Source organism: Drosophila persimilis, unplaced genomic scaffold (assembly GCF_003286085.1).
Source record: "Drosophila persimilis strain 14011-0111.01,24,50 unplaced genomic scaffold, DperRS2 tig00000766-arrow-arrow-pilon, whole genome shotgun sequence".
NCBI classification, from domain to species: Eukaryota; Metazoa; Arthropoda; class Insecta; order Diptera; family Drosophilidae; genus Drosophila; species Drosophila persimilis.
In genome coordinates, this window is record NW_020825350.1 from 931,459 (window position 1) to 951,676 (window position 20,218).

At 46.3% G+C, this 20,218-nt stretch overlaps 2 protein-coding genes across 4 annotated transcripts; one reads left to right on the forward strand and one right to left on the reverse strand.

Moving 5' to 3' along the window:
- The first annotated feature begins 170 nt into the window (after positions 1–170).
- On the forward strand, positions 171–19,778 carry LOC6600398 (MAP kinase-activating death domain protein). Of its 3 annotated transcripts, XM_026992595.1 has the most exons (19): positions 171–609; positions 675–1,036; positions 1,121–1,247; positions 2,711–2,743; positions 3,488–3,582; positions 4,422–5,550; positions 5,621–5,824; positions 6,069–6,119; positions 6,564–6,954; positions 7,024–7,409; positions 7,477–7,962; positions 8,358–8,474; positions 8,763–9,020; positions 9,102–9,341; positions 9,409–9,681; positions 9,736–9,903; positions 17,226–17,298; positions 17,387–17,433; positions 18,834–19,778. In XM_026992595.1, the coding sequence occupies exons 1-19, from the start codon at positions 238–240 to the stop codon at positions 19,776–19,778; spliced, it is 5,757 nt and encodes a 1,918-aa protein (XP_026848396.1). In that variant the 5' UTR covers positions 171–237. The 3 variants fall into 3 exon arrangements, with proteins under 3 accessions (XP_026848396.1, XP_026848398.1, XP_026848397.1); XM_026992597.1 differs by lacking the exon at positions 8,358–8,474; XM_026992596.1 differs by lacking the exon at positions 6,069–6,119.
- LOC6600399 (tubulin-specific chaperone A) lies at positions 1,291–2,092 on the reverse strand. Its single transcript, XM_002025418.2, has one exon. It carries the CDS (start codon positions 1,895–1,897, stop codon positions 1,445–1,447), a length of 453 nt encoding a protein of 150 aa, XP_002025454.1. The 5' UTR covers positions 1,898–2,092; the 3' UTR covers positions 1,291–1,444.
- Positions 19,779–20,218: the final 440 nt, after the last annotated feature.

Genomic DNA, 20,218 nt, shown 5'->3' on the forward strand with positions numbered 1-20,218 from the left:
TTCTCAGTCTAATAGATTTCAAACCATTTCCATAATAGTTACGGCCTCTTAACTACTTCTAGCGACTACAGAAGTAACGTAGCGCCCAGCGACTCGGATCGTGAACTCACCTCGCGTCGCGACTCTGATCAGCAGCGCCTCCATACGCACCACCACCAGCAGCAGCAGCACCACCACCACCAACAACAGTCTGGCAGCGGGCAACAGCCGCCCACATCGGTGCCAAAACTCGGTCTGATGGCCCCATCTGCGGATTCGGAGTCGGGCGGCAGCCACTCGCCGTCGCCGCGCGCCTCCCGCAAGCGGACTAAGCTGCGCAACCAGTCGCTTACCTCGCTGTGCATCATCTCGCACCACCCGTTTTTCACGACCTTCCGCGAGTGCCTCTTTATCCTCAAGAAGTTAATTGATGCTTGCAACGAGTCCTCCTCCCCGAAGCGTGTCGGAGCCTCGCAGAAGCTCAATCGGGACAACGTGTGGACGGTGCTGACGGGTCACGTCAGCGAGGCGACGCCCTCAATCGTTCTGCATGATGTGCGCGAGATCGAGACCTGGATATTGCGCCTGCTCTCCACCCCAGTTCCAGTGCCTGGGTCCACGCGCGTGGAGGTACGTTGAGCCTCTTCTGTTCCTCCGGTTTGTCTGATTAACTGATATCTTGTTTCCTTTGTCAGGTGGAGGTGCTTTCGCCCACGGTTCATGAGCCCTTACTGTTCGCCCTGCCCGATCACACGCGCTTCTCGCTGGTGGACTTCCCTCTGCATCTACCGCTGGAACTGCTCGGGGTGGAGACCTGTCTGAAGGTGTGGACCCTGATCATGCAAGAGAACAAGGTGCTCTTCCAGTCGCGCGACTACAATGCCCTCTCTATGTCGGTGATGGCCTTCGTCACCATGCTTTACCCCCTGGAGTACATGTTCCCGGTCATTCCTCTCCTACCCACCTGCCTCAGCTGTGCCGAGCAGTTGCTGCTGGCCCCCACACCCTTTGTCATTGGAGTGCCGGCCTCGTTTCTAGTGTACAAGAAAAACTTTAGGTGAGTGCCAGCCCATATCCACCTCCATCCAAGGGATGGAAAGGATCTTTAACTGTTTTAACTGTCGTTTCGTTTACATGCCAGGCTGCCCGATGACATTTGGGTAGTGGATCTGGACTCCACGAAGCTGTCTCCGCCCACCGGCGGTTACGAGGAGATACCGCCGCTGCCAGAGCCCGAGGGCACCATCCTTAAAAACCACCTAAAGCAGGTGAGGGCCCTGCTCAATCATTACCATCCCTATCCTTCTCCTTTTCAACTTTGTATATATTATATTTGGGCGGATTATTTCTAATCAAATGAAGGATTGAGGTTGGGTTGGGTTTGGTTTACATTCCGGTACACATTTGAATTTGGCAGCTCATCGACTGAATATTTCGAGAGGGAATCGATCCAGGTTTCAGAGTCTCAGAGCTGGTGGTCTAGGCTCTGCTTCGAGGCGCTTACCAGCTGCTGGCACTGATCGAAGAGCTCCAGATCCAGCTGCCTCAGCTGCTGCTGGTCGGTCTCCAGGAGGCGCTGCAGCCTATCCACCTCGTTGCGCATCTTAAAGACAATGCCTGGGAGCATGGCCTGTGTCTTTTTCAGAACCCGCTCTTGTACCATCAGGCTGCGCTCGTTGAGGCCCTCGCGCCGAAAACGCTCCAGACGCTGTTCTTCCAGTTCCCGTTCCCGGTCATAGTGTATCTTTTGGTCCAGCAAGTGTTCGAGCAGGGACCGGTAGACGACTAGTTGCTCGAGACGGGGGTCGGACCCACTGTAGTATGTGGTAGGGCGCTGGTTGGATTCGAGCTTAGGCTTGGGCTTGGCTTGGGGGCGATTATCGTTGGCTTGTGGCTTGGTTATACGGGGACAGTACATGGCACTGCTATGGAACCGGACACTGTACACAAACTGGACCTGATGTGGAAAATGAACAGAAAATCCGAGCGAGCCTGATCCCCATCTGAAACTGAAACTGAATCAAACCAGCCTCAGTCCTTTCGGTTGAAGGAGTATTCCACTTGATGTGATATTTATTTTATGCCACAGTCAAATCACTACCACAAATACTCGTGATAGCCGCTGGGTTTTCTTGTGTGTCTAGGCAATACTCGATGAAAATGTGCCTGCTCCCTTGATCCCTTGACATCATGATACCTTGAGCTCTGGGAGCAGGCACATGCAACATGGCACGGCTGTGGGCCATCATATCCGCAGTAATCGTTATCGCTCTCATAATCGTTATCGTTTCTGCATTCAAATTCAAATATACTACAATATATATGTGTATAGATGTGTACATCTCTTGTCTGTGTGCGGAATAACAGAATAACAGAGCATCCCCAGTGCGATTATTTATCCCCATACCCCCCATAACACTCCCTATACAATATACAACTCTCTATCTACCTACATATCTATAATTTCATTCTCTCTCTCTCTCTCTCTATCTCTCTCTGTCTCTTCCTTTGTGTTTATCCGCCTCTTTATTATCCACCTGACTATCGATGTATACCCCATCTACATATATGTCTATTGTCTCTGCTCCTATGCTCTATGCTCTGCTCTACTGTTGACACTCATGCATTATCTGTTATATAAAACTTGTTAAACTCGATATCACAACTTTAACTACAACTACAACTCGAAAACGAAAAACTCCAACAACTACAACCACAACCACATCTGCAGGCTATGCTACTGATGGATGAAGCTGGACTTGGTGTAAATATCGTTCACATAAATGTTAAATATGTTCGGTTTATCGTTTGTCGTTATCGTTTCCCGTTATACGTTATCCGTTATTCGCTATTTTTTCTTGTTTTCCTCAGTTCGATATACTATTTTGTACATACTAAGCATCAACCATTTATAAAATACAACATATCTACATCCCATATGTACGATCTAAGGCTAAGAAGAACATACATACATACATCACAGCTGTAGAACTAACCTAACTAAGCATGCATATCGTACAGTCACAACACATAGAACATAAATATAACGAAATACTCGTATAATAGATGTTCGTTTGTAGATAGAACTGCAGAACTAGAATGGGTTCCGACAATTAGGCTATGTTTCCTAGCCTCAGGGTAGGACGTGAGTCTCACATCCTCTCCACTTCCAATGGATCTTAATAAGTAGATCAAAGCTTCATCTATCTATTTGTCTACATATCTCCTGATATATGTACATATCTCCTGATATATGTACATATCTCACTATGGTCGTCCCTCTCTTTACTGTTCTTTCATGTTCTGCGTGCATGCCCTGTCAGCCCTTTCTCTCTCTCTATCTCTCTCTCGCTCTATACCTAACTAACGTAGCTTAAACTCAGCTCCTTAAGAGCATTCTTCTAGACCATACCCTACCCCTCTCATAGCTAGTCAAGTTGACGTCGACATTTAGAGTGTAAGTGCTAGGGTCCCTCGCACTAATTAGTTTATTTGAACTCCTTCACAGGCACTCACCTCAATGACGGCCACCAACCAGGCCGTGTCCTCGCAGCAGCTCCTACCCTCGGTGAGAGACAGTCTCCAGGAGCCGCCATTGCTCGGGTAAGTCTACGTTAGCGCAATTCCATTAGAAATGCATTCACATTCGTGTCTGATAGTGGTTCCTCTGTTTCCGCTTTCAAGCTGTTCGTTCTACAATTTTCGAATTCGAATTTGCGATCTGTATTCAATAATACTCATCGGTATTTTTTTGGTATTTGTTCATAAACAATCCCAAATCGCTCGTAGTGCGTTCTCCTCTGATTGTACCATTCAATTCGTTTGCTTATGGGAAACTAGTTAGAACAGCAAATCAATGTTCAGTGGAACTCCATTATGCCTACACAGGATTATTCGAGATTGATCGAAATATCTTAGAAATACCAAAAACTTGTATCCTTTCCTTGAAGCCAGATCATATACATGTATATGTATATGTTTTCGACAACCCGGACTCCACATTTACGAATGGGATTTCTCCGTTGTTAGATTTGAATTTAAGGCTTTATTGTTCGATGTTTAGTGTACAAAATTAGAGGGTGTTGCCGTGAACTATGAGCTGGCCTGAGAGCAGGAAGAGATAAGAGCGACTACAGATAATTGAAGCTAACTCGGATAGATGTTGTTAGAAGAAATGATAGAAACATCTTAAATATCATAAAAGCTTTTAGAGGCTGCTGCTCTGAACAGATATTACCACCAGGCACACAGCTCGATCGATAATTCCAGAGTCCAGTCACAGTATGATAAATGGAGTAAACGTGTTCCATCTGAATCTGGCATATCCTGGCGAATAAACATACTTGAGTAGCAGTTGAGAAAGATAGAAATATTAGCAACTGAGAGACGAGCAGGATTGCTTCCAAGACAATACATAATTACCTTCTGTGTACCTTTTTTAGGGTTTCTCAGATGCGTCTGCCACTTCAGACGCCCCCCCACTCGGCCCAGGCCAGCCAAAGGAACTCGGTGTCCGCGCAGGGGGCAATGATCAGCTCCCGACAGCCCAGTCCAATGAACTCGCCGGCCCTCAACCCATTTGTATACGGCACGGACGTGGACTCGGTGGACGTGGCCACGCGGGTGGCCATGGTGCGATTTTTCAACGCCCAGAACACTCTGGCCAATTTCGCCGAGCACACGCGTACCCTGCGTCTGTATCCGCGTCCTGTGGTGGCCTTCCAGATCAACAGCTTCCTTAGGTCGCGGCCGAGGGCTTCGCAGTTTTTAAACCAGTTTGCGCGGACACAGGCTGTGGAGTTCCTGGCAGAGTGGTCTCTGACACCGACGAATGTGGCCTTCCTGCGGGTACAGACGGGCGTCATGGACCCCATGCAGGTGGGGGATAAGCCCAAGTGGTTTGCCCACTCGCTCACGCCCATTCGCTTCTCGGTGTGGGATGATGGAAGCTCGCTGAACGGCGCCCTGCGCTCCCTAAAGCAGCTCGAGTGCCAGCCCACGGACGAGAGCGGCTCGGACTCGGAGGGGGCGGATAGCAGCAGCTCGTCGTACTCGTCCCTGAGCGACTTTGTCTCGGAGATGGCCTCCTCGGACCTGTCGCCCAGTGTGCATGACGTCTTCGGTTCATACAATCGACCCCATGTGGTGCCCCAGACGCTCTCCTCGAACCTGGATCCGGCTTTGGTCTATCATCCTCCCAGCAAGCTTCAGTATCCCGAGGGCCTGTGCGAAGCGGCTGCCAGCAAGGAGGAGGATGAGGAGCGCGCCGACTCTCCAGTCTCCTCCTCTTCCAGCCGCTCGGATCTGAGCTCGCCCAGTTTCAACCGCGACTCTGAGTTTGACTTCCAGCCGAAGTCGGGACAAGCGCAGACGCAGACCCAGACGCAGGCGGGACAGGCGGCCTTTGAGCTGGCCACGCCGCTGGCCATGCGTCTGGAGGCCACCATCAAGATGGCCAGCGTCGAACAGGACACGGACACAGGCTCCACGGTAGCTGGCAAGAACATAGCCGCAAGTGCCAAGCTTCAACGCCACCCCAGCGACGTGGAACGTCCTGAGAAGAAAATACCAGTAAGGATAGCCTTCATCCCCTGAATCTCCGAAGAGAAGTGCAAAATGCGCTAATTATACCCCATTGCAGCCGCCTCTGACGCCGCCCGTGAAGCAGCCGAGCGTCAGCAATATCCTGGCCCGCACCGGCAGCTCGGGATCCAGTTCCAGCAGCCCCGGACGCCAGAGCTCTCAGAGTTCGCTATTCGAGAACTTTGCCTCGCATGCCAAGGAGCTGGTACGTGAGACCACGCGCCAGAGCAGCCAGGAGGGACTCCTCGCTCACGTGGATAAGGTGAGCTCAGGTTCTGGCTGTGGTGCCTTGCCAGACAAATCTCCTCCAAATCAGTGAGGGACTGATTCGATGTGCTATTGTGTCGTGGTCTTTGATCTGTTCATTTTTCTTTCTTTCCTTTCTGTGGTTGACTCTTCTGTTCGTTTTCCGTTTGCTTCCGTTTTACGTCACGTTTCCTTTGGCGCTATTGCGTTGGTTGAAATGAATATTGCACATTCCATGTGTCTACTGTAATGTACTGTAGCATGCGCTGGACGAAGATCTTGACGACAAAATGCGTCATACCTTCGAAAAGGTTGGTACTCCCCCGCAGCCCCAAAAACAGACCGAAAGAGTCAGACTTTCGCACAGCATTCAGTATGATATACCGCACCCATTAAAACACCACATAAACGCCCTATATAATACTCGCCTCATATTGAATATACTCGTTAAATACTACCTGCTACATAGCGGTAATATTCACCACCATACCAACAGATACCACCACCTCCACACATTTCACATCCCACATAAGCCCAGACCACTATATGTGGTGCAGTGTCCATACCCATTTGATTTCGCCACGAATTATCCCCAGTTGCTCTTAGTGCCATCGTAGATGCCTGAACGTAGATCATGTGCAGGGGACTAGAGCTTTTCTTTGATTGCGTTGAGTGCTTCTCGAGCTTGTATAGTTGTCTTTGGAGATTCGATTCGATTCGCTTCACTAATCCACTTCCCATACGATGATTCACAGTTCACGCTGCATGCAAAGAAGGCGGCCGGCGAGGCGTCTAAGCAGGCGCTGGAGGTGTCCAAGCAGGCGGCTGGCGTGAGCAAAAATACCTTTGAGGACCTCACCTATGTGGGCAAATCCACGCTGGGCGATCTAACCAAGACTGCCAAAGAGGCGGCCACCAAGAAGGGCATTATTAAGAACGAGGAGCAAACCGGAGGCTCTATGCCGCCTGGCGGCGGCAGCTCCAAGCCCCCCGGTTCCCAGATCGCCACCCAAAGGCAGGTGCAGCAGATTCCCGGTGGCGGAGGCGGTGGGGGTGGCAACAATTTTTTCTCATCGATTGGCAACGACTTCAACGGCCTAGCCTCCTCCACATCGACCATGTTTTCGGGCATGTTTGGGGGCAAAAGTAAGCTTACAGCATTTAAAGATATTAGAGCCTCTTATAACCCCTTCTTCCACTCCGCTCCACCTATAGAGAACCAACAGAAGCAGGGTGCAGTCCAACAAAGACCTTCCAGTGCCGGCTTAGGGAAGGGGAAGTCGGGCATCAACTTTGATCCGTTTCCCAGCCGCAAGGGTCTTGTAGAGCGGACACCGCTGATCAAGCACTCTGGGCCCCGTCAGACGCAGGAGGAGCTCACGCGGCAGCAGAACCAGGAGCGTTCGCACAGCAATGCTGAGAATCAGGCCTTCCTCAAGGATGTGACCAATCAGGTGCTGGCCGGCGAGGGTGTGGGCTGGCTGAAGCTCAATCGCTTCAGAAAACTCATGGAAGATGAATCCTATCGCACGCTGGTGCTTAGCAAGCTGAACAAGACACTGGACAGGAAGATAGCGCCCGATGATCACATTGATGATGTGGTAAGTCGATCTCCATTCACCGATATCGGAGCGCAATGAGTCGTAGCTAATCTGTCCTCTATTTCAGTGTGTGACCAAACCCGTGTGGAAGGGAATGCTAAAGTGCGTGCAGGCAATAGCCTCCGGCCTTGATGTCACCTTTGGGAACTTCGGTCTTGGAGGAATGGCCTCGGTGTTTCAGCTGATGGAGGTGGCCCATACGCACTACTGGAGCAAGGAGATCAATGACGGCAGCGACATGTCTTCCAGTCTGCTCTCCAGCCACGCTGCCAGTCCCCTGGGCAGCCGCGAGAATCTGCGCTCCCCCAGTTCCCCCAACGGCTCGCACTCGGGCCTGGGCAGCGAATGGGCTTCGCCCCAGGAGTCGCGCAAGAGTTCCACCCACCACGCGGCCTTGCCTTCGTCTCAGGCTGGTGGAACTCCTTTGGCCGCATCGCGACGCCTGTCGGCAGCAGACAGCCAGGATGGCCAGTCGACAACGGAGATGTTCAAGGACATGTTGTCCCAGAAGAGAAGTGCCTTGAAGAACATGCTCACCTCGTTCGACTCGGATGTGAGTAGGGTCCATGTAGTGTCCCAGTGTCCATCCATAGACCATTCCATCGAATCTTTCATCAGCCTTTAGCTTTTCGCCAATCTAGTATACGTTACACATCAGCTTATTATCCATGCAAAACTGTACATCGCTCGGTGTATATATCGTATAGTATATCGTAGAACTGCTTAACCGCATACCCAGTACATATGTAGCTATGCCAGTATATATCCATGTCCATATATATACGTATCTGTATACTTATATATACATATATATATCTCGCACTTCTCGCGGTTTCTACGGAATGTAGGCTTGCCTTGCGACTCCCAGTCCCCCGTCCTGTTCCGCTCCGCTCCTCTCCGTACCCAATTGTATTCGCACTAAATCTTGCGTGTTATGTCAATCCGTAGGCTGCTGGCTCTACGGGCGCGCTCTCTGTGGTCAGCGATCTGCTCCCAATCGGCAGTCTGAGCGTGCGCATGCCCTCCAGCTGCCGGTCCACGGTCTCAGACACCGAGTACGAAAATGTAAGTAATCCGAATACATACATAGGTTCCCGGCCTGAGGTTTCGCCCTCTGAACCGATCTGAACTGATCTGACCCAGGCCCCAGACCCCATGTCAATCAGTCAATCAATGGTGTGCTCCGATATTTGAGTGGTTTTCCATCCCTCACACTGGAAAGCTGCCTCGCGTTTCTCTTTCTTCCACAGCCCACAGCTTCCCAGCCCACAGCCCACAGCCCACGCCCTTTGGCCCAACAGGCCAAAAAAAAAAACCTACAGCCACCTGACATAATCTTTAAACATTTCACAGACCACAACGTCGAAGGACTCGAAGAAGAGCGGGGGAAATCTGTGGTCGGGCAAGTCAACGCTTAGTGCCGGCTTCCGCTATACGGGCGGCCATCTGATCAACACCTCCTCATCCCCTTCGCCAGACAGTCCGAGAGTCTACCTATTCGAGGGGTTGCTGGGCAAGGATCGCTTGAATCTCTGGAACCAAATGCAGTTCTGGGAGGATGCTTTCCTCGATGCTGTCAGCCAGGAACGCGACATGATTGGCATGGATCAGGTGAGATCGGGAATTGTCGGGAGTAATCGGAAGGCGCTTTTCCTCAATACGATATCATATTACATATATCGCTCTACGCAGGGTCCCATTGAGATGATGGAGCGCTACAAGTCGCTGAGTGAATCGGAGCGCAAGCGTCTCGAGCACGACGAGGATCGTCTACTCTCCACGATGCTGTACAACCTGACGGCCATCCTTGTGATGCTCAATGTGGGAAAGGACGAGATTCGACGCAAGATCCGTCGCCTGCTGGGTAAAAGTCACATTGGACTGGTCTACTCCCAGGAGGTACACAATGTTGTCGATCAAATCAATAATTTGGTAAGCCTGCAGGTGGAAATTGAATACCAAAAGGCCTTCATCCTTCAAAAATCTACTTCCTACTCAGAATGGAAATGACATTGACCTGAAGCCACTGGGTTCAAGGCTGCTGCATCGACAGAGCTTCACCGTCCACCAGGGCACCGATATAAATGGGCCACTGCGCTTCATGGAGGTGCGCGACGATGGTCTGGTGTTGCGCTCTGTGGACGGCACCATTGTGGAGCGCTGGTGGTACGAGCGACTGGTCAACATGACCTACTCACCCAAGACTAAGCTGCTGTGCCTCTGGCGACGCAACGGCGGCCAGACCCAGTTGCATAAGTACTACACGAGAAAGGTGAGTCTGAAGTCCGACTCGGTGGATTCGAATCTGAAGTGTTTTTTTCCTCAGTGCAAGGAACTGTACAACTGCATCAAAGATGCCATGGAGCGAGGTGGAACGCCCACCAATGTGCCCGAGCTGGGCGGGGAGTTCCCCGTGCAGGACATGAATACTGGCGAGGGTGGCCTTTTGCAGGTCTGCCTCGAGGGTGTCGGTTTGTTGTTCTCCAACAGCAAGGTAAGTGCTCTTCCAACTCGATATAGATATCGATCTCGATCCACACACTCACTCACACCCACTCAGAAACGCACACATGGCCACACCGAACTCCTACTCAGTGAATCCACACGCGACACAGACACCCAACCACCCCACATCCATCTAAGTCCCGCCCCTAGATATCCGATATCCGAACTCTCCGCTAGCTACTCTTTCTATGTCAATCACTCCGCATCTACGTACCCCCGACCAGACCCAAGAATTTTCTCCCCCAAGAACCTGTAAAAGACACACCTAACCCTAACCCCGAATCAATACTCATATGAAAGCGCCTCTACAGACACTGTGTACCGGAACATGGTGTTGTCTGTGTCAACAGTCAGCGTCCATCAGGCCATTTACCAGTCAATGGGTTAGGGTTAACGGGCCGAATCAAGAAGCATGAAAACCCCTAAGCCATTTAATAATCTCGCATAAGACTTAAACTAAGACTTGGGACATCGTTGGGGTTCGTTGGCTCCATGGTGTAGTCGAAGTCAGGGTCAACATACACCATTGAACAGGCCAAGAACCCGACTGAAGCCTAAGCGAAAGCTGTTTAGGGACACAGCTAACGCTCCTGCTAGTGTCGCTGTTCCTCTCACTCGCGAACTACAGTACAAACTCCACATGCAGGATATATGTATGTACATACCCGCGGACTCATATTGGGCGTCCATTTTTCCCACTGCCTTCGTTTCAGTGTCTCGTTTCCAAACGTTTGTTTCGTTTCTGTTTCTGTTTCAGTTTCCGTTTCCGTTTTTCTTCCTATTGTTTCCCCTTTCGTTTAACGTTCAGTTCTTCGATTTCCGATGATTTCCCTGTTGTGTGTGTGTTTCGTCAATTTCCATGCAAGGACTGCATTAAAATCAAGGACCTTCTCAATATATGTATGTTCATATGTATATATACATCAATATGTATTTATATATACATATATATATATATATATATATATGTATGTATACAAATTCATTTATATACACATATATATATTTATATATATATATATTATATGTATATGTATATTTATTTTGTTTGGTTTTAATTTCATGTTTTTCCAATATGTCTGTATAACAGACAGAACAGACATATAGTCCAGTGGAACTGAATGTGTCCCCCAGCTAACATACTTAGCCTTGAATCTTAGTATTATCCTCCTGAGCCTAAGATCATGTGTGGCTGGAGATGTTTGGATAAGCTGTTTTGTCATTGGTTGTCCTTTTGAATGTTTTGTTTTTCTGGGCCGTACAAAATCCAGAACCAGACCCAGAATCAAAACCAAAACCGGACCCGTTTCGGACTTCGCATACTACCCCACCAATCCAACCACCCCAAGCTAACCCCAACTACGTATTATACTTTACCGAACTCTCTATCTCTCTACTTATCACTCTGTCTGTCTCGCTCTTTGTCTCTCTTTCGTTCCGTTTGTTGGCTTTGGTTTTGGCATTTTATTTTGACTCGCCTTCTTATATATCTACTTATATTATTCCTAAGTCATCTTAGTCATATAATCAAAAAACAATAGAAAAATCGAAAAAATCAACCGAATCTCTTATCTAATCCAATCTCTTATCGATCAAGTAAAAGTATACATGAAAGAACAAAAAAAAAAAAACATAAAATAAATAACATAAAAATATATATATACATATATCCAGAAAATCCATCTATTTATATCATACCCATATATTGTGCTAGTGAATGTACTGAATGCTATATTCATTATACTCTCTATTTTATTTATTATCTAACAGATTCAAACGATAAAAAAAAACCATTTCTCTTTATTCTTTTAATTACGATTGACATTCTTTCGATCCTAACTCTTCGTTTGGTTACATATGCTCACCCACCGTTTTAATAATCTCTTATTCGCCTTGTCATTATAATTGTCTCTATTAACGATTGCTCTGATTAGCGATGACACGATTAACGATTACCGATTAGTATCTTTCGTAAGCGTACCGCCATTTACCCCTCTGCCCCTGTACCGCCACGCTCTTTAATTCCAATAGAAAATATCGAAATAGAAAAGAACAAAAAAAATGTCCTCATCGGTATTGCGTTGTCTTCAAGATAGTACCAGGGACTGCATATTCATGTACTACGTATTTTTAGATCAGTTAATTCTCGTGACTCCCTGAACTCCCTTCCACCATTCCTTCTTCTGTCTTTAGGCCCTGATGTCAAGTTGATTATTTACTTGTACATACGTAACGAACAACTTCCCTGCCCAGTCCCCATCGCGATTTTTTGTTGTTTCTCTATAATCTGAAGTTTGTTTGTGCTCATTCGCTTTTTATTTCCCTGTTGAACTTCATCCTTGGATCCAAAATTTATATATATATATTTATATATGTATATTATGAAAATAAAAAAATAAAAATGAAAATAAGAATACAGGAGGTGTTCTAAGCTGGTAACCTATGAGATGGTCCTTGTGTACAATCCTTCCAAACCGTTTCCCTCCGATCTTTGGTTCTACTCTGTTTTGGCTGATTTGCTTACGTCATTAATTTAAATATCGCAAATGCTTCCTGATCTCTCTCTCTCTCTCTGTCTCTCTTTATTTATATATACACCTACATATTATATGTATGTATATATATACAAACCTCTCTCAATATCTTGCCCTGTCTCTCTTCAGTATATTTTTCTTTTTGGTGCTAAACATACGATATATGTACAAGTTATCTTTTCATAAGTTTTCGTAAGCTCAGCAATTTCTTCCGTACGTCATTTTCTGTTCCATTACCATTTCGTTCCGTTCTTATCGTATCGATTCTCTTCTGTTCGTTCTGTCGTTTTCTCCTCCTTTTTGGATGATTTTCGTCCACCTTTTTCCTTAAGTAAAATAACCAAGATAAAACTACAACAGCAAAGAAGTATTTTAAGATCCAGCAGCCATGTCGTCCTACCCATGATATATGTATGTACTATATGTATCTCTCTCTCTCCTCTCTCTCTGTCATGGAACTCTTATGAACCCAAACCAAAACCGAAACCGAAAAGCAACCCCCAGATCGTCCCCCCGTCTAAGAAAACGACTCTAACATAACAAAAACAACAATCACATTTCATATCGTTTCTATTTAGTCTATCTATCAAAAAAAAAAAAAAAAAACAAAACAAAAAGTATACTACAATAACTCCTAAATACCCAAACCGATTCGCCAGCAAATTAGAAATTGAAAAGAAACCTAAAAAATCAACAAAACTATATGAACGAAAAACAAAACAAGTTTTCTCAACTTTCCTTTTATAATTTTCTTTGTTGTTTGTTTAATGTTCTCTGTCGAACGTGGAACGCTGCACATTTGCTCGCTCTCCCTCCTTTGTGGACCAACCAAATCACGTTCCGTCTCGAACCGAACCGAACCGACCTGAACTGAAACTGAATTGAATTGAATTTGAATTGAAATATTCCAATGATTGGTCTACTTCTCAAACGAAAACAAACTTATCAAACAAAAAAATCGCTCTAAAAATTGAAACGATAACGAAAAAAAACCAAATCAAACGAATCTATAACGAAAATACGATCTGAAAAATGTCTGAAAATACGATAAAGGATTTCGAGGTATTGCAATGAACAAATTTCTTCTTATATTTGAACTTAAATTTATAAGCAACTATTGTTCTTTAAATGCCCTGCTCCACCACCGCCCAACAACGCCGTCACCCAACACCCAACACCCCACACACCCTCATCCGCTCCTCCATCCCTACACCCTGACACCCTCCGAACCCTTGCAAAAAACAAGAAAATATTTTCAGTTTTTCATTGATCATCATGATTTTTAACTTGGACTCTTTTTGCGTTCGAAATACACTTGATTTAATCCTTCACTTTCACCCACCAAACAAAAAAGTAAAAAACAAAAAAACAAAAACCCAATAAAAGTATACGAAAATATCTGATACTCGTATGGCATTCAACAGTTGAAAAACAAAAATCAAAAATAAAACCAAAAATTAGTAGTTGATATTGAATTTAAACTTTAAACCGCAAATAATATATATACCATAATGTATATTATTTACATGTATCTTTCTTTTGTTCCGAACTCTCTCTACTCTCTCATTATTGAACTGTTGGTTGATTAGTTGGTTGGCTAGTTGGTTTGATTGTTGAACTGAATAGTGCATATGAATATTGAATATTGAATTGAATCTGAGCCGTACTCTGTCCCCGTAAGGCCTTATTCGGAATTGAATACCGAAATAATGCCAATGTAGTGATGAGTATTTCGTGATTTACAGCTTTTGAGTTTGCTTTTTTCTTCCCATTCCACCAGAAACATGCTGTCGTTTAGTTTTAGTGATAGTATTCAGCGCACAACCACATGGGGCACACTCACCAGGGGCACACTCACCAGGGCCACACTGTCATTCGAAGTCTTTGAGCTTTCGCATGCCAAGCACTTGCCACTTGCCACTTGGTACTTGCCACTAGCCACTTGCCACACTCACTTCACCACCAATTCAGATCTTCCCTCCTCGGGCTAGGCACGTACCTCACACACACATTTCTGTCCTTTTCTGTCTGTCACACACACACTTTACCCCGCATGGCGATCCCAGAACAGACCAGACAATATCACGCTTTCTGTTTGTGACATTTTGTTGATGAGCAAATTCCTGGATGTCGCAGCCCCGCTACAGGACACCCAAAAACAATTCCACCTGCTTACAGGATATACATAAATACATATGTTTGAATTCTGACATTATTCGTAGTGTTGTTCTATTCCGTTGTTTTCTGTACTGTTCTGTTCCGTTGGTTGAGGCCCCAAAATCATATAGAATGACTCTGGGATGAATAAGATTCGTTGTGAGTCCTTTGTGAGTATTCATAAAGTATGCGGAAACCTTTTATAACACTGCAATGCAGAGAATACGTAACTCGAGATGGAAGCTTTACTGATACTGATAACTTTTTAATATTTCCTGGAGAAGGACAGCACAGACAGAACGATAAACGTCGGATTAAATGTCGGATCGTGTGTAGAGCTTGTTTCGCGAAAGTCTTCTTGGTTGACTATTGAGTTAGTTCTTCCACATGGTCGTAGAGTGGGCCAGACAATTCGATTAACCAACAATGGACAAATAAAAGTTGCTTCGTATTGATTTTGATTTATGTTTGCTTGTGTAGAGAGTTTTTTGTATACCAACGACTTGAACACCAATAGTAGTTGTAGTTTATAAATTAAGAAACCAATAAACAAAACAAAAATAATATCCAAAACCAAATCGTATCCTTAGAGACAAAAAAAAAAACAACACCCTTAGAAAGTCCTTAAATATTAATTAGAATATCGAAGAGATCACAAAAATTAGCAACTCCGTTTGAGATTATGGCAATCTCTGTCCAGTGCGGTTTCCTCTACTCTTTCTCTATCTTTCTCTGTGTCTTTACTCACTATCACGCTCTGTCTCTATTTCACTCCATTCTTGACTTTTTCCTCTTGCGTTTGCCTCTTCTGCCTCTTCATTTCCTCTGAAGTATCGCTAGCTAGTGCATTAGAGCTAAATTTAGCTAATTTAGATCTGAATGCTCATTTTCTGAGCCAGCTTCACTTTCATTTCCATTAGCATCTAATATATAGAAGTTTTTGTGCTAGTGCCACATGCTGCATGCCGTTACATGTGTTACCCTGTGCCTAAACCTTCACCTTTCCCTTTACCACCACATTCCTCCCTATCCTTAACCCTATCCATATCCCTATCCCTATCACTATCCCTAACCAGTCTTACACCTCGTCTGGACAACGACTAACGTATTGTGAGAGCGACTGTACGCAACGATCTCTCCCCATATATATTTTTCTGCCTTCAGCGCCTCCCGACTCTATCTTCCCCAGCGAAAGCTCCCGTGAGATTGAGAGCAGCTTGGTTCTGTTTAAATGCCAAGCGTTCCAGTCCCTGAAAAGCCTGAAAAAAGCCTCCCCCTGCTAGAAATCCATTTAGAAACGAAACAAAAATTTGGTTTTCTTTTGATTGTGTTTCGATTTCTTTTGTGTACTTGTACTCATAACTTCTCTAGTGACACATATCCACACCATGAAACACACACACTCTGTAATACACCACAGACTGTAGTCAAATTTAGATGATTTTCTGTTTCCATTAGTGCCGATTATACAGGGATTGTTCTGGTGAACCTCTGTATATGCTTACATACATATCTACATATGTATGCCTTCGTATCCGATACCTAAGCTACTTAGTATGCGACCATCTCACAAGTGCTAATTAGAACCCAAAACAAAATATAAAAAACAACCGAAAAAATTATATAAATTCCGTAATCAATATATATACATACATACATATCTATCTACATATATACATATGTATAGTAAAGCGATATGTGGAGAAATATATATTTTTAAAGTAAAAATCAGTAAACCAAACAAATTAACAAGAAGTTTATTTGATTTTTCTGCATTCTCTCTCTCTCTCTCTATCTCTATCTCTCGCTCTCACTCTCTGCATCTCAGTCTTAGCTTTTGTTCCATACCGTTTCATTTCATCTTGCGTTCCATCTGTGTCGGTCTGTTCAGTTCTGGTTCCTTATGTTCCCTTTTGTTCTGTTCTGTTATTTTCTGTTCCGTTCCATTCCGTTCCTTTTCTCGATCTCCTATGCACTAATAACTGCCACCACACTAGATGCATGTTGTGTGTATTGAGTACTTACATACATACATATATATATATGTATATATATATATATATATGTAGATGTCGTTGACTGCACTTGTACCTAAAGCTTCTCACGCCCTGCATGATGATGAGTGACGGCCCATGTGCTTGCGTATCACTAAGTTTTTGTTTGCCTGCTTGCCTGTTTGCCGCGTGTCGCTTACAATTTTATTTATTTTTCGTTCCGTTACATTAAGTTCCGTTTAATTTCGTTGCGTAGCAGTTTGACGTACGTTTGACCCACACGTCAAATAAAAGAACCAATTGAAAGAGAACGAAAAACGTTACCCCAATGCTATAATTTATCACCCGTGTGCGCTACCTCTATCTTCTGTACCTCCCTCTACATATCTGCCTCTTTCTCTATCTCTCTCTCTTTGTTGAACAAAGTTTTGTGTGAAAGCTTTTCGGTTTTCCGCCTTATCATTTGCATTTAGTTGGATTTTGTTCGGTTCCGTTTCATTCTGTTGCGTTACGTTCCCTTGCGTTACGTTCCAATCTTGCGTTCTGTTCAGTGACGGAGCCTTTATCCGAACCGCATGTGAACCAGCAAAGCTAAACTAACCGTCTTCTCCCGACCATAATTTCAGTTCTTTGTGCGGCTGGACCACATCCGCAAGTGCTTCACCCAGAAGGGCGGCATCTTTGTGCTGGAGGAGTACAGTAAGTACTGTATACAAGCTAACCGACCCGATCTGGGTCCGCCTCAGCCGCAATACAACTGATCAAACTGTTGCTCTTTCACTTTCAGACCCCAAGACGCGCAATCTCATCCAGCGGAAGTATCAGTCGAGCATGGTAAGCGAAATGTTCCCACCAAGATTCACCACATGGCCACCACATCCGTCCAGCACTCTCTACCACCATCATCCACACCATACATCATTATACGCACTCTGTTCTTCCTTGAGAAGTTTTGTTTATTGGGCGACTGTTTGTACATAAACTTGCTTGAGCATCGTTCAATCAATCCCACGCCAAAGAAGGGTATTCTGTGATCCAACCTACTATGTATATTTACTGTATAATAATTGCACATTGAAATTGAAATGCACCAAACAGTTTGTATATGTACCATATTAAGATAATCTGTTTGATTTTTGGTTTTCTTTTCTTTCCATTCACGTCTTCCGTTTGTTTTTGCATTCGTTTTCTTTGTGAATATATTTCTATGTAAACTACAACAACTACTACTACTACAACAACAACAACAACAACAATATGCCTGCAACAACCACAACACATACCAACCACTCTACTATACTCCACTCAACTCCACTCAACACAACTTGACACCACACATCTCATTAACAATATCATCGAAACACAAACACGACCTTTCAAATCGACTCAAATAAACGTGAAACTGAATCCGAATCCGAATTCGAATCCGAAACCGAAACCAACCCCCAACGAATCAACACAAAGGCGTCGGAAATAGTCTTGAGCTTCCATCGCGTGACCTCCGTGCAGTTTGCCTACATCTGTCATCTGAAGGGGACCCGAGGTACAGTCCCCTCCGCCCCCCAGCATGGGACCCAGAGAGCGCTGGCAGCCAAGGGACAAATGGATCCAAAGGATGGATCATTGCCTGTGGAGACCCAGTACGAAATTCCAAAGTGAAAATGTGCATTGAATGCTGCCTTAAAATCTGATGTAAATAAATTCAACATTCGTTTTATATACTCTTATCTATAATTGTATCTTCCTACCTCCTCCACAACAACAACAATCAAAACATATTCCACAAGAGCAGGTTATACATATGTACATGCATACACAGTGTTGTATCACAAAGATCGGGCGAAATGATTTTTTGGTTCTGACTTTGGCTTTTCGTTTAATTTTCGTTAAGTTTTCCGTTGCGTTGTCGTTGGCCATTGCTCCAAAGAGTGCATGCGTTTGGTCGGCTTTGGTCGGTTTGGTTCCATTTGCGTTTCCGCTTCCGTTTGCGTTTGCGGGAGCCTTTTGCTTGTTTATGCCTTGTTGTGTCGTGCAAGCACCACTGCCACTTCCAAACCACCCAGCCACCACCAACCACAACTGACACTGTTCATGAAAACACCTCAGCCACAGACACAGACACAGATACAGATACAGACACAAGAACCAACCACTAGAAGAAAAGCTAAAATATAACTTATACGCCCCTGCTTCCCCGCCGAACATCCACCATCCGCCGCCTCACCATTTGGCAGTCCGACCAGATCTGCTATTCGGTGCTGTGCGTCTTCTCCTACGTGGCTGCCGGCCAGGACCAGAAAAAGAATCCAGTTGTAATCACGCCCCAAATCCAGGACATACACGCCCAGCAGAAGCAAAAGCACCAACAGCAATCGCAGCAGCAGCAACAGCAACAGCATCAGCATCAGCATCAGCAAATGCCACCAGCCACGGCTCCAGCTAATAGTCACGCCCAGAACCGCAGCAGCGGCAAGCAGCAGGGCGGCAACATCACCATACGGCACACGGTGCCCATGCAGAAACCGACAATCACCATGTCCACAGTCCAGCCGCAGGCCAGGATGCCCTCCACAGTCACAGTGACTGCTGCTCCAACTCCAGTTCCACTTCCCACACCCACTCAACCCACCACAGCCACAGCGACAACCACAGTGAGTCCCACGCCTCATGGAAAGCTGCCGCAGTTGCCGCCCCGTGTGCCCTCACAGCCGTCGACGGAAAGCCTGGCGTCGATCAGTTCACCGCCGCCCAAGCAACGACTGGGTGGACCGCCACCCGGCCCCCCGCCGGCCATACCGCCCCGGACGGGGGCCATTGCTCGCAGCGGTTCCGTGCAGGCGCAGCAGCAACAGGCGACGCGCACCTTTGTGCGCCAGGCCTCGGCCAACTCGACGCCGCCGCAGTACACTCCCCAGCCGCCGCCGCCCTTCGTCATCCCCAAGCGGCACTCCGGGCTGGCCCGCGCCTCCACCCTGACGGGGGCCCAGTCCAGCTCGCACCAGCAAGCGCAGCAGTCGCAGCAGCGCGCCAGCTATGGCAGCGTCGCCGCTGTGCTGCAGTCCATGCCGGAGGCGGAGGCTGGCCCTGGCTCTGGCTCTGGCTCTGGTCCCGGATCCCCTTCCGGCTCTGGCTCTGGCACCGTTGCGGGCCCTTCGCCTCAGGCCCACCGCAAACACTGACGAAGGAGTTCATTTTTCAAATTCGGTGGCGGCGGTGGTGGCAAGGGCGATGTGGCTGCCGGAGGCGGAGGCGGTGGACATATGGGTGAGGAACCGCATCCACACCCCCACAGGCGAGACGTATGCCGCACCATATGTATACCCTGGCTGTGATCCGCCAGCCAGGACAGCTTAGATCAAGCCTAGAGAAGTTGCATTCGCATTGCAGCCACACTTAAAGCTCCAGACTCGTTTCACTATAAGCGCGGAAACTGGACTACCGCGGGCTGCTCCTGCACCCAAAAAAAAAGATTTCACATTTTTGCAATACTACTGATTCATTAGCAATCCCTGCAAGGCTACTGAAAGCTCGGATATATGTATTGTTATAACGAATGTATAACTCGAATATGTATATCCTCAAGTATCCTTGCAGAACCGATAACACATTCCTCACATAA